At 39.7% G+C, this 14,496-nt stretch overlaps 1 protein-coding gene across 1 annotated transcript; it reads left to right on the forward strand.

The window, feature by feature from the left end:
* The first annotated feature begins 3 nt into the window (after positions 1-3).
* Positions 4-14,483, forward strand: fbxo25 (F-box protein 25). Its single transcript, XM_037086441.1, has 10 exons — positions 4-155; positions 977-1,156; positions 7,045-7,148; positions 8,182-8,231; positions 8,359-8,451; positions 8,550-8,643; positions 9,120-9,304; positions 10,032-10,214; positions 11,119-11,262; positions 13,528-14,483. The coding sequence occupies exons 2-10, from the start codon at positions 1,029-1,031 to the stop codon at positions 13,615-13,617; spliced, it is 1,071 nt and encodes a 356-aa protein (XP_036942336.1). The 5' UTR covers positions 4-155; positions 977-1,028; the 3' UTR covers positions 13,618-14,483.
* The last annotated feature ends 13 nt before the right edge of the window (positions 14,484-14,496 follow it).

The raw sequence follows: 14,496 nt of genomic DNA on the forward strand, positions 1-14,496 counted from the left end.
ACAAGATAAATACCGACGCTTCGTCCAATCGGAGAGCGGCAGGGGGCGTTGACGAATTCTTGTGTCCGCACTGTGTTTACTTCCGTCAATATTTCCAGCCGAGAGAGAGGCAAGAAACAGAAGCAGAAGGAGACACAACATAGGAGTCGCTAAAGGTTCGTTTTGTAGAAATGTATAAGTCTGTTTTAGCAAAGTATAGATTCTGTGTATTCTTCTGGTCCTGTTTATGTGCGTTGAACGGACTGACAGCCTGTCGAATCTGCGGCTTTTACCGTTTAACGTTAAAAACGACTTGGACAAGATTTGCTAACGCCGTTCATTTTTTCAATGATGCGTGTAAGTGCGTCTTTGTCGTTGTCAGGCGTGTTATTAAAGCAATTTGGCGCAGTATGACAGTATACATCTCAGGGTTTTAGCCGTACTATCGCTAAACACAGGCTCAATTTAGACAATGAATAAATGGATAAATAAATAAATTTTGAAGAATAAAATGGCTTTTTGTTCATTTGGCAGTTATCAGACAATAAGATGATATTGAACATGTTAAGTGTGTATTTCATAGTGACTATGGAAGCAAAGAAAGGCCATTGCAATTTGAATTAATTTCTCATTCAACAGTAGTTGTTGGAATTTGCACCTGCTGCTTTTTGAAATGTTTTCTTTGTCCAGAAGGTCATTTAAACAGTTGCAATTTCCAAAAACTTGTTCACAAATTTAGATTTCATCCTTGGTTTCCAGTCGCTCAGATTAACTTCCATCTTAGAGGTCTAATCGATTCATAATTCTTCTGCCTTTGAATCTTTCAGCTTGATTTCTGAAGTCTGAATTTCACAGGTCCAGGTGTTTGACCTGAGCTGAACAATTTATGATGTTGTGTCTTAAAAATGGGTCCATTCATTCACTTTTTATTACCCGTATTTACCTCCATAGTCTCAAAGAGCACAAAGATAAATACCATACCTTGTTAACCCTCCAGGTATTTGTAGCGACAACGGCCCTCTCTGCTCACAATCCTCCTGCGGGCTAAAATGCCTTTCTTGGGCAAGGACTGGAGGTCGCCTGGATGGAGCTGGACCAAGACAGAGCATGGCTGGAAGAGGATCATCTTCTATGGACACGAGTTGGAAGATAACAACAGAGAGATTGACTTAAAACAGTAAGGTTATACCTTGTTCACCTCTGTCATCTGCTTTAAAGTCATGGTGTACCAGGTCTGTCTGTGTCAAACTTAGTATTAGATTAGACTTTACTGACTACGAAACTTTGTAAAAGCAAAATGGTATTAAAAACAAACAACAACAAAAGGCAAGAGTGGTGTTTTAGCTCCACATAAGTCTGGTTAAACAACAACGGTTTAGCACAGTCCATTGCATTAGACTCCAATTTAATTGGACTACGATGTGTATGACCATGTTATTAACGTTGTGACATTGGTGACAATCATGTCTGTACAGCAGTAAGTAGCCTGGTTTCATTTTTGGCTTATTGAATGACAGGCTTATATTCAGACCCCAGACATAAATTGATCAAAGTACTTAAATGTTTAAATAACCCCCTAAGTGAATTACTTAAGCAACTCTGATTTACAGTGTTTATGGGTATTTTTCCATCAGAACTGGAGGTTGCTCAAAATTTTACCACAGTGAACCAGTATAGCCAAGAGTAGATTACTGCTTATTAGCTCTGCTTCCCTGTTTAAAAGTAGACTCCAATGTTTGACTGCCAAGGCACACTTTGAGTGTTGACTTGGGTATGAGAAATCATCCAACTTATACAAAATGAGTCAATCTTTTCGAGGGATTTTTTTCCCCCCATTAAACCGAGAGCTGACAGGAAATGAGGGGAGAGACAGAAACAGGCTCTGACATGCAACAGAGGCTGTGTGTTGCAATTGCACGGTCAGTTTCTTAAACCCCTAGACCACCATGAGTACAAAACACCCATCTTGACCCCTTGATTTCTGTTGTTTATCGATTTTTTTTTCTCTGTGAGCTACAGTATGTGTGACCAAATTTCCATCAGGGTTCTGTTAGACTTGAATCTGAATCTTATGACTTTTGATAGAAATGCAGATCAGGGGGGAAACAGGAATGTGTGGCAGAGAGTCAGAAAACAATAATAACAGCAGTAAACCTCCTGAACAAATTGTGCTGATAAGGCTTTAGCTACTCAGACAAAAGCATACAGCCAACTCTTATCAGGGCTGTATCAGAGAGTCTTTGATGAGATGATTTGCATCCCACAATTGTAGCCTGTTCTGCCAAAGGGGGCGTCATGGCAACAGACAGAGTTGAGTATAGGGTTGGGTTTAGACACTCAAGAGGATAATTTTACATGAGACCAACTTGCCAGACAGTTTATGATGTGAAACAAAATATAAATATTCAAAATAATTGGTGTGGAAGTTCACGGTAACACAGAGGAAGGTGTTTTAGAGTTGACAAGTCATACTGATATGATTCAGATGGAATCTGAAGTATTGAGGTCGGGTGTTTTTGTGTGTGAACTTAGTTGACTTTTTGCTGCCAGTTATCCCCTCAAAGCAATAGCACACATTCCCCTTGTTCTCATTGCAACACACATTCAATGCAACCCAACTGCAATGTCTAAACTGCTGTAATATAACACTGACTTAAACTGCACCCTTTGTTTCTTTGTAAAACTATAGATTCCCAGTTATTGGGTTCATGTTTTGGGGATACAATCGACTGATACAGTGTGATAGAATGACTTGAATACAGTATATTAGGTTAGGGTTTAGTCGTGGTTACAGATGGGACAATAAAAGATTTTATTCCCTATCACAATAAAATAACACTCCCAATAAGGAGATTATGGTAAATTTTCATTATCATGATAATCGCAAATATCCTCACATGATTGACTTGAAGAAGCGGTCTAGCTCTGTGACAATTATTGGTCCTAAATTGTTTGTTGATTAATTTTCAAATGACTAATTCTGTGTTCTGATCAAACACAACATTAATATTTATGCCTTCGGTCTCAGGTAAGCCTGTCATCATCGCTGAAGGCACGGCTTTAAACGGGATGTGTGTAAATACTATGGAAAGAACAACAGGGAGATGAGGTCGGTGTCTTGGAATCCTGCTTCTTGTGCAGGATCTATGTCCCAAAGTTATTTCTGCAGCTGTCGATGGGGTTTTTCCTTTAAGCTGTGTGTGATGAATGTTAACCTTCCAGTTCTTCTCATGTGAGCATACAAGGATGATCTCATGTTCAAACGATACCTGTTGTTTGCCTGTCCCAGCCTTTGATGTACACATGAACACAGCTGAACTCGAAACAAGCTCTGCTATTTCAGTTGCCTCCCAGCAGGAGAGCCCGCCTCGTTATCTGCTGGAAACGTACTGTTTTGACACATACCAACTGGCAATGAGTGGTCACACACAGGAAGTGAAGAAGTATTTCCAGTTTTAGGTTTTTTTTAGTTAGTTTAAACAGGATTACCAATTTTTCACTCAGCATTTCTTTGCGCTACTTGCGTTTATCTGCTTTAAACATCTCTTGTTTCCAAGTGGCCTTTGCTCAGTTTTCCTCAAGTCAAGTCATGCCACTAACCTTTGTGACTTCATAGGTCAAAACATAGAATGTGAAGAGTTTTCCTTTGTAATTTGTTCAATGAATTCATTTCAGTCTTTTCCCTTCTTAAGAAAGATTTCGTAGCACCAAACTTTAATGCATAATTGTCACAACTTTTTAATGTCAAAGTACAGGTCGAGTCTCAAGTAATTGAGCCCATATCTCTGGCCATCACACATTTATAGATGTGCTTTGTTTGATGTAGAAGTAAAATGTAAGATAATAAAGTCACCAATTTGTGAGTGTATCTTATTGGTATCATCACAAGATAAAACAATGAGCGGACCACTGTTGTCCTGCTGGTGCTGACGGGGTTAATGGTGCCAGTCGGGGACGTCTCCCTCACATCAGAGCGTCGCCCTTTCTGTCGATCGACCAACCAACAGTACCTCACAGTGTCAGATTAGCTTGTCAGCAGTTTTTGTTCACAAAAAGGCAAAGGATGCAACATCAGACAATAACTGATGACATCATCTTTTCAAGTTGGCCACTCTCCAAACACAGCCTCACTCGCAGGCCAGTGACTTCATGGGACCAAGGTTCATGTAGCAGAGCAACAGATGTAGGCCAGAAAGAAAGGGGAGCATTATGATGGCCACTGGTACGGTACACAGTGTTACGGAAGTAGTATAGATCATCATGTGTCTTTTGACGTCAACAGTACCACAAACAGTCAAGTGTCACATAGGTGTTGGAAAAGTTGTGACAGCTAAGTATTTGAGCCTCCCTTCATGATCCATCTCTGTCTCTCTTAATTTCTGTAATTGTTTAGCCATCTCACACTTGACAAAGCACATAATAAATACATAGTAAGTAAGAGTAAGTCTAACAGCTAAAAAAATGTCTTCCTTGTTGATGTTGACTTCCGACAATGCCCTCGCCCCTTTGCCTCACGTATTTCAGGATATGGTTTACATGTCCACACATCCTCCTGAATGTTCCTGCTGCTGCATGATGTTTTTTATTGGCTCTGTGGAGTCCAGCACTCCGCATGCAACCTGTGTAAAAACGCCAGGCTGTTCATTCTTCACTTGTAATTCACTGTGACAGATCACTGTGCTTGCATGTCTGTTTGTTCGTACGTCTGTGCAATTGGATAAATGGATAGGGACGAGGGATTACTGTGGAGCTCTATCACCACGTACCGGTTGACTTCACAGTCAGACAAGCAAAGCCAGGTCTTCTCTTATGCTAGAGGAAAAAGTGATTTCTTCATTGTAATGTGTTGAAATCACACAGAGTGTGACTGATGTTTTCGCCAATCTTCCTCTGTACATTTTACCTCCAGCCTCTGTAAACTCATGACCAGAAAAAAGCCCTTTTATTAGCATAAATACCCTGTTGCATTCTGGGGCCTGCCATAGTACCTGGTATCAGTCACTACTACCTCATCAATCATTCTCTAAAGTGAAGTCTTGTAATAGATGTGCAGACTTTATATCTATATTGTAGATAGTACACAGTCGCTGTAAAAATCCCCAGACACCTACAAATAATGATCCTTTTCTTGATGAGTCTTTTGTTCAACAAAAAAAAATAGCCATGACAATGTTTTTGAGTCCAAAGATACATACTTGGATATCTTGTTTTTTCTGGCCATCAATACAAACCTAAGAGGTATTCAGTTGTCTACCATATGTACATACATTTGCTAAGAAGATTAGGGTTGCACAATATATTGTTTCAGCATTGACATTACAATATTCGCGTGGGCAGTGCTGTCAAATCGCAGGGTGTGCAATGTCAGATAAGGCAAATAAACCCAAACTCATCTTGCTACAACTTTATTTTGTAGCTTGATCCAAAAGCAAAACAAGCACAGTTCTTGTTTTCCCTGACTAATCTACAAGAGACGGCTATTATTATTAAATTCAGCCGATTTAAGACTCTTGGATACAGTTTGTTGCCTGTGAGTGACATGCAGGCTCTGCATGCACAGCGACCCACAATCATTCTTAATAAGTATATAAAACAAAGCAGGGTCTTTTTTCCAAAATCATGCAGGCCAAAGAAGAATTAACCCAATACCAAAATGGTTAACAAATAGTTTTCTGCACTAATTTTAAACTATGAATCAACTAATTGTTTCAGCTGTATATCGTCCTCAGGGTGAAACTGATAGGAAAAGAAGAAACTGAGGAGTCCATGTGAATCTTAGGAGGTATATGGCTGCCTTCTGCCTATTGAATTTTCCTAGAATGGGGTTAATTAAGTAACTCTTCTTCTCCTTCCTCTTCTTCTTCATGTGGACTAAATGCAGGAGAAAAGGCCTTGTTATTCAATTTGTGAAGTGAGGGGTCAAGAAAAAAAGTCTTATTTTGATAGTTGTAAGCTGTATTAGTCTTACTTAGTGTTTATTCTCAAATGGACAATACTTTCAGCACCACAACCACAAGTAAAGACATTAACTTATCATAAACTAATGGTATGTTGTGGCTATAATTTTGATATCAGTCTAATAACATATTTTAAGGTGTTATTTCCCAGTACAGTCAGCTGATCCATATGTAGTGCTCCCAAGTGGGTAGTATTGCCAGTTGGGTGCTTAACTTCAGATCAAAAGATTATTAATGCGTGGAGAGTCAATTACCGGCCCCGTCCGGCCCTTTGATCTGTCATTAGACAATGTCAAAGGAGCAGATCTCAGTACAGAAGATATGTGATTTAGTTTTTGTTTGGATTAGAGGAAAAGATCGTAACTTCTTACAACAGTAGCACTCTGCCAAGAGGTGGTCATAAAGTGTTTATATCCATGTGCTCAGACACCCGTGAACACACACATCCATAGGTAATCTGTATCCAGTATGTTAACATGTGCTTTCATGTTTTCATTTGGGTTTCTGTTAGAGTTGAGCCAGTTCAAGCCTCCCATGTCAACATACTTCAAGTTGAGGTCAGCTGCCAAAATCTTTAGATCCAAATTATCGCTAATAACAAGGCTGCTTATCAAGAGAGCAGGCCAAGAAAGGCAGCCAGAAACAACAAGAGATCAGATAGAGATATCATAATGTTTTGCCTGTTTTCTGAGAAAAGACTGAGTCACATCTAGGATTGTGTCTCTGCGACTCTGATATATGTCTGCCATCTGCGCGTCATCCTCCAGACACTGTGAATCATTATAATTTCACATCTTAACTATTTTGTCTCCCCCTACATCTGTCTCAGCCCATTTATCATTCTGATTAATCCAAAATGCTTTGTGACCCAAAGAAATGTATGACTTTATGTCACTTCTATTACTTTTTGGCCTCTGTGTTTGTCATTTTTAACTCGCACACTGCACCACTTAAACTTTGAACTCATCCAATGATATATAGGACGTCAGTAAGCACTCATAGACTCGTTTGTAATTATATTGTATTTCAAATGCACTGGCTGCACAATTAGATAGTTTCAGTGTTTCATTCAGTGTCAATGCCTCCTGTGCTTCCTCTGTGCAAACAGGCTCTGCAGTGACAACAAAGAGAATCTGTTTGTCGGGGACATGTGTGAGCTCACCACCACAAAGAGGAAAAAGGACTTCTACAACAATAACACCAAATCACAATGTGAGTCGGCAATGCATAATCACTGTTTTGGCTTCGTCAAAGAGTTTGTGGTATGAAAATTAAAGGCTGTTTGACCAACAACACTCAGAATTACCAGGGCGCACACGTTATAATTGCAGTAAAGAGGCTGCCACCTTTTGAAAGCTTTGTTTGCAGTGAGACTCAAAACTTTATCACCTGACACTGTCATATTGAAGCTAACCGAATGTGTTAGTGTTTTGTTTTATTTTATCAGTGATATGTTTTGGGAGCTGAATCATCATTCGGAGCAGAAACCTTTCATCCACAACTTTGCAACCATAAATGGAATTCAGTCTTCTTTTTGAGCAGATTACAGAAAATACAGTTTTCTTCATGTCAGTGAGATGGAGGGCTACAGTGTACATTTTATAGACTTTATACTGTTATTCAGTTGTAGGATATAACCCAATATTTGTCAATTCCAGTACTTGTACTTTACCTCTAATTTATGCTTTTTTTCCTTCACCATTACTGCATTTCAGAGAGAGCACTTTAGAATACTGACTATAGATGACATCAGAACGTGTGTGGGCCTGTTACGCAGGTTAAGGACTGGACATTTTAGCTGAAGGTTGTGTATATGGCCTCTAGTCCTGCTCTCTCAACTGTCACACCTGTTTGTCAACAGGACCTGCCTTGTCAAACTGGCTCAAATACAGATTTTACATCTCAGGATGTTTACTTTGTCATTTTACAGAATGAAAGTATCCTCCTCTGATTCTTCTGGAATAAAATTCAGGCCATATGTTTTACAGCACAACAAAAGCTCTCTCATTATCTCTAATATTTCTGCTGTAGCTGTTGTCATGCCTTTTAATATTGATCTATACAGCAGAGGACAGTTTCAATAAAGAAAGGAAGTCAGATCTTATGATTTTGCCATCCTCCTAAATATGGTAGCCATGTTTGTCCATCTAAAAAGTTTAAACTTTCAGCCATGTGTTTAATAGCATTAACATGTCCTAACAGTATGTACGTGCAATGAATAATATGTTGTGTTTCCCTTATCAAGTTGTTTTCAGGGATAAATGGATCTACGTGCAGAGAGGGAGCACGAAAGAAGTGAGTGCTGCAGCTGTTTCTAGAATTTAACATGAAGAATTTATCAGCAGTAGATTTTTTTTTAAGAATGAATAACTATTTAATGAAATGTATGTGTGCGTGTGTGTGCTTTCATGTTAACACACAGCGTCATGGATACTGCACGCTCGGTGAAGCCATCAACCGTCTAGACTTTTCCAGTGCCATTCAGGACTTGAGGAGATTCAACTATGTGGCAAAAGTGAGCAGTGACAATCTTGCATGTTGATTAATAATCATTTTGAAGCAGAAGTTGTGCGACTCTTCATCTAACTGTACAACTCCGTCTATCTCCCACAGCTTTTCCAGTTAATAGCCAGGTCACAGCTGACCAATTTGAGTGGGGCAGCCCAGAAAAACTATTTCAATATACTGGAGAAGATTGTACGAAAGGGTAAGGAGACCTGAGACGGAGCTGGATTTCTAATTCAGCTGACATTAGCAGGCGGACATTTTGTCAGCGCTCTTTCTGGTGTTCACTATCACAGCCTAGACTCTGATTTAGGCTCTTGTAGTTTTATATTTTACAGAAAGAAAATGTCTTTACTAGGAGTAATGGATCTGAGCAAGCAGAGGATGTTGTTTCTCAGAATACTGTTTAGTCACAGCAGTGCCTGACCACAAAACCAGTAGGACTGGTATGCTCCATCATTATGTGGTCATGTTGCCTGGTGGAGCAAAGCACAGATCAAGTCTGCCACAAGCATATGATGAAACTTGAATGTGAAATTCTGCAGCGTTTTTCATCCATCTGTTTTCTGTTTGTATTTTAAAAGGGAAGATTAGTGACATTCTGTTACATTTAGGTTGCTGTTTTTTTTTCCTTCATCATCTCGAATGTTATCTTGTTTGTTTTTGGGGTTTTTTTAGTTGTGGAGGACCAGTACAATCCCCGTCTTGTCAAGGACCTGCTGCATGACTTGAGCTCGACACTGCACAGTCTGGCGATCCATGTAGGCAGGTGTGTCCTCGTGGGCAACGTCAACATCTGGTTGTGCCGACTGGAGACCATCCTCAAATGGCAGCAGCAGCTCAATAACCTGCAGATCCCAAAGGTAGAGGTTGCGTGTGACAAATATGCAAGATATATAAACTTAGATGAGACACTGTAACGATGAACAACAGAATTTTCCATTACACTACATCTATTTTGAGCTCAAGATGACAACCAATCACTGTGGTGGTGATTTAAAAGGGCAACAGATCTAGTAATTCCAGAAAGAGCAGACAGGTCCTTGCTGGTGCTAATGTGAGTGCTAGTGCTAGCTATTGTTTCATCTGTAGATGGCTACATATAGCAGACTTATTCTTGTTGTACATTTAGTACAGCTATTCACAACCGATACATCACTGTGGAAGTGGTGTCAACTTTAGTAGTGAAGTAATGTTCTTCCATATATACAACTGCTAAGCCTTGAGCTGCACGTCAGCACCCTCTGCTGTGGTAGTTGCAGTAATGTCCACAACAAGTAGACTGCTGCCTACAGCACTGACTACTGGTGTGTGTTTTTACATTAAGGTCTCTCCTTGTATCTGTGCGCTTTGGGCCTCAACACACCTCTAGGTCTGGTTTGAGTAACCTGTATATAAATGTGATTTTTTTAAGGGGAAGTAGACTTAAATTGTGAAGGTGACGAACATGAAATATAAAAGAGGAAAGTACTGACAGTTTATCGAAATTGGTCATGCTCAAATGTGTATGAATTATAACACATCATTCTAATAAAAAAAAAAAACGTGTCAGTTCTGATTTTAACGTGTTGCTCTGCATTGTCTCCTCAGCAATTATGCAATGGCTTGTCATTCAACGACTTGCCACTACACATGCAGAACAAGATCCTCTGCAATCTATCTGATGCCTATGACATCATTAACGTGGGACAGACCACGCCCACTCTGCAAATCCTCAGTGAGGACAGGATGCTTTGGAAGAAACTCTGCCACTTTCACTTCTCAGACAAACAGGTGGGAGAACAACAGAGGTGTAAAAAGAACACACATTCTTTGCTCAAGTAGAAGCACAGATACGTGTGTGAAAAAAGACTGAAGTACAGATTCAATTTCTTTACTTAAGTAAGAGTACGAAAGTACAGCCTCTGAAGTGTTAGTTAGTGTGTAGTATAAAAAGTAAAATGTATCCTTCTGAAGGGATTTTTCTACCGGCCATTTCTCTGCAAAGATAACTGAACCTCACGTCAGTATAATTTAGAAAGTATTAAACTTAAAGGTAAAATCAGTAGCATTTGTCTGGGCTGTTCTTAAGCTCACCAGAGAGATGGCTGTTTGTTTAGACTCATTACCTGGACGTCAAATACTGAAATTTAAGAATGGGTAAGGCTGAGCACAGCAACAAATAAAAAAATAAGAATATACAGGCAGAGCGCCGCAGGGTTTGTACAGATACAAAACACTAACACACCTTTCTGTCTTGTTACATCACTTTGTCTTGCCACATCTGCTATGCATGATGTGCTCTGATGGGGTTGAAATCAGTAGTGCCATGTAGGAAAGTCTCAAGTTTGAATAACCATTTTAAAGGTAAGAGGCTTAAAGCATACAATAGTAATTTGTGGTTAAGAGTCCAAAAAAGAAGGCGTTGTAAGTAATTCACATGTTGACCACTAGAGGGCATAACTGCCTCAAGTTGCTCAGTGTGACCGGCTGTCTTTCTGTAGCTCTCTCAAATACACTGTGACACAGACACACACATACACACAATCTCACAGGTATAGTACAAACGCCCACTCCAGATTGGTGTTAATCACTTACTTATATCTAATTACACTTGTGTTCTGGTTATAATTACATTCCTGTCCTCTGTGTTTTAAGTGGTGTTTTAATTCTGTGTTTCCTATCCATCTGCATGCAGTTCTGTAGGAATCTGGTCCTATCCAAGAGCGACAACGTCGACTGGAAGCTGATGTACTTCACCCTGCAGAAACACTATCCAATGAAGGAGCAGTACGGCGACACCTTGCACTTCTGCAAACACTGTAGCATCCTCTTCTGGAAGGTAAACAAACACACCTGTAAACCCATTCATGTCATGTGGGAAACACCATATAGAGAGGAGGAAATTATAGGTTTCACATTAAATTGGAGGATAATGTTAAACATTTGCCTTTCTGTGTTGTCTCCTGTAGCTTAGTGGAAATGGAGAATATGTGTACAGTAAATTAGACCTAAAAGAGAAGTTTCTCACAGACTTATCATCAGAAGTATCGTGTTTGTACTGGAGCACATCGTATTCCCTTGGCTGAAAAGACAAAACATCCATTATGGTTTGGTACACTCAGTGAAAGTCTCAGACACACATCGGCCCAATCAAACAGCCTCTCTCAGGCTGATATCTGTGTCTAGCACACAGAAACCCAGTCTTTATATAGAAAACGTTTGACTTCCTGAGAACAAAAGAAAAAGCCTTGATATTGCCTTTCTACTTTGACTAAGTACACATCAAATTAATGTTAAAGAATGGCTCAACTGTGAGAACAATGTCCTGATTATTCAACAGGAACAAATGAGTCACACATTCACTGTATAAGCCATCAACTATGGATTTTTGAACTCGTGCTCACACATGTGTTTGTGGCGGTCAGAGGTCAGATTAATGACTTGTTCACCCTCCATGAGATCTGACATCACACCACATGTGACAGAGATCACGTTTTTCAGAGTCTGACATAGTAACTTAAGGGTAAGACTTTTAAAACATGCCGCTGCTGCTCTACTATCTGTTCCTCCCTCCTGATGATTATTTGCTACCCACAATCTTGTAATCCTCCTTGACTTGGCCCCTATACGTTTTAACCTCTGCCCTCTGTGCATCCCCTTCCTTGCTTGTCTCCCTTCCTTCCTGCCTCTTTTCCTGGTTTCCCCCCTCTCCCTTACTCCCTCAGGATCGCCACCTGGCTTTGTTATTCAAGGTACTTTCTGTCCCATCATGCCTTTGAGTTTCTTCCGTTGCCAGCTTGTCTCAAGTTTCCCTGTTTATCTGATTTATAGTTTATCTTTTTCCTCGTGTTAAGCCTTGTCTTGTACTGTTTTCTGTTTCACTGGGTGTCATCATGTTTTGCTCGAGGTGTGTTTAGTAAACAGTGGCACTCTTTCCGCTGACGCTTTTTAATCGCCTCTGACTGTACTCTTAGAAAAAAAAAATGTTTTTGTTGATTCATTAATTCCCTCTGAATCGTGAGTTCATGTGTCTCACAGAACGTTGTAATTTAGTTTAAGGCAAATGTTTGTGTGTGTGTGTACTAATGTCCAGGATCAGGTTGCATCAGCTATTAGTAAATCCAACACGTTTTGTTTGTACCGTCCCTTCAGGTTCCACCATTTTTCAAACTATTTCTAAATGTAAAACTTAAAGATGGGAAACATCTGAGTAATGTGGGTGTACTGCACATCTGAATGTGTATGTATATTATTTACATTGTTGGAAACCTTGTCTGGCAAATAGTCTACGTAATGTTCTTGCACACCTTATATCCCACAGGCCCTACTATGCTGTAGTATTATAGCTGAGTTTAAAGCCTACATGTCACAAACGTTACGTACATACATTCTAAGTGAACACAGTCTAAACAACATTACAACTTACAGGTCACACATTCTCTATATTACTTATTTGCTTTAAATGTCTTGTTAAAGCGAGCTAGTTTTGTCACTTGGTTCAGTGTGATATAAAAAGTCACACCTGGCAGTGACTAGGCGTTGTGTTTAACTGGTTATAATCAGTCATTGTGAATTAGAAATGGATCAAATGACAACTTCAGCATGGAAGATGACGCACGTCGTCATTAACTCAGAGAATTATCACCTGCCTCTGCAGATCCTCTTCGTCCTGCTGAGCTTAATCATGGCAGCAAAACTACATGATAACAATCGACTGCACACTACAGACCCAGGACTGCAGTGACAGACTAAACCATTGACAACCAGGTGAAGTGTTTAGCAGCTAAGGGCTGGGTGTTCCTTCAGCAGCTGGTGGAAAGTAAAAGCTGTGCAAAAGAAAGAGTAAATATTGGACCCACAACAGTCGAGTGGTCAGAAAAAAATCATGTATTGCAGGTTTAAGGTATCTGCAGGTAAGAAGTCATTTGGGTGGTGCAATCCATTTAAATTCAGTCACATGGAAATCTCTACCAAGTTTGAACATACAAACAGCTGATGCAACCAACTCCAGTGTCCCACGTGGAGTTTCTGTGTGTCAACTAAATGCAAAGCTGCTCCTCTGCTCTCCTAGTTCTAACAAATGTGGTTGATGGCTGTTTTCCAGGAGTGTGACCATCCATGCACAGCCAACGACCCTGACAGCTGCCTCATGCCAGTCTCTCCGCAGCACTTTATCGATCTCTTCAAGTTCTGAACCCTCCTTGGTGTTCTTTCAAGCGAGGGAAGCGTCCGTTTACCCCTCGCTCCATACCTGAGAGTGTGTACGAGACCATGATGTCGTTTACCCAAATACAAAAGGGCTTCAACTGAAAGAGATGAATTTTTGTATGTCTTAATTTCCTTACGCACAACTGTTACCTTAAAGCATCGAGAGGATTAAACGGGACGATTATAAGAATGTTGGTGGTGGGTGAAATGTAAAAGAAAAAGTTTTTTCCTCCATCTGCACAAATGTTTGTCTTCTTTATCAAAAAGGCTTTTTCCTGACAGAGAAAACAATAATATGTAAATGTAATATGAATATGTGAAAGGATTTATATGTAAAAGAAGTTGTAGCATGTTCATGGTAGGTAAGTGATGATAGGTGTTGTTTTTTTTTAAATGACAAAAGGTAAACTTTTTCTGTTTGGCAGAATAAGACAACTCATGTTGTTAATTGTTTATTTAATGGGGTTAAACTATTCTGCTCTTGCTCTGCTCTGTTCTGTTTTGGTGGTGTTTTTTCCTGCAATAACTCAGTGCATGTCGTGTTGGAGTCTCCGTTTACATACTGTGTTGTCCTCTGTGAATTCTTGCCGTGCTCCATGTACATTGTAGGCGTCAACACTAAGAAATGATAATGTAAAGCTCCGTTAGCAGTACAAGTTTTTACAATCTACTTTTGTCAGAGCTCGATTAACAGACAGAGGAAATGTAAAACATTATTTATTGGGAAAAAAGGTTTTGTATCCTTCCTTCAACTTTTTGTAATATTACTGTCCCCGTACTCTTGATGGTACTATCATGACTTTTATGGGACAGGTACTAGCTATACTATAATTAAATATTTCTAAAAACCTGTTTTCTTTTCTTC

This window comes from Acanthopagrus latus, chromosome 22, assembly GCF_904848185.1.
Source record: "Acanthopagrus latus isolate v.2019 chromosome 22, fAcaLat1.1, whole genome shotgun sequence".
Classification (NCBI taxonomy): Eukaryota; Metazoa; Chordata; class Actinopteri; order Spariformes; family Sparidae; genus Acanthopagrus; species Acanthopagrus latus.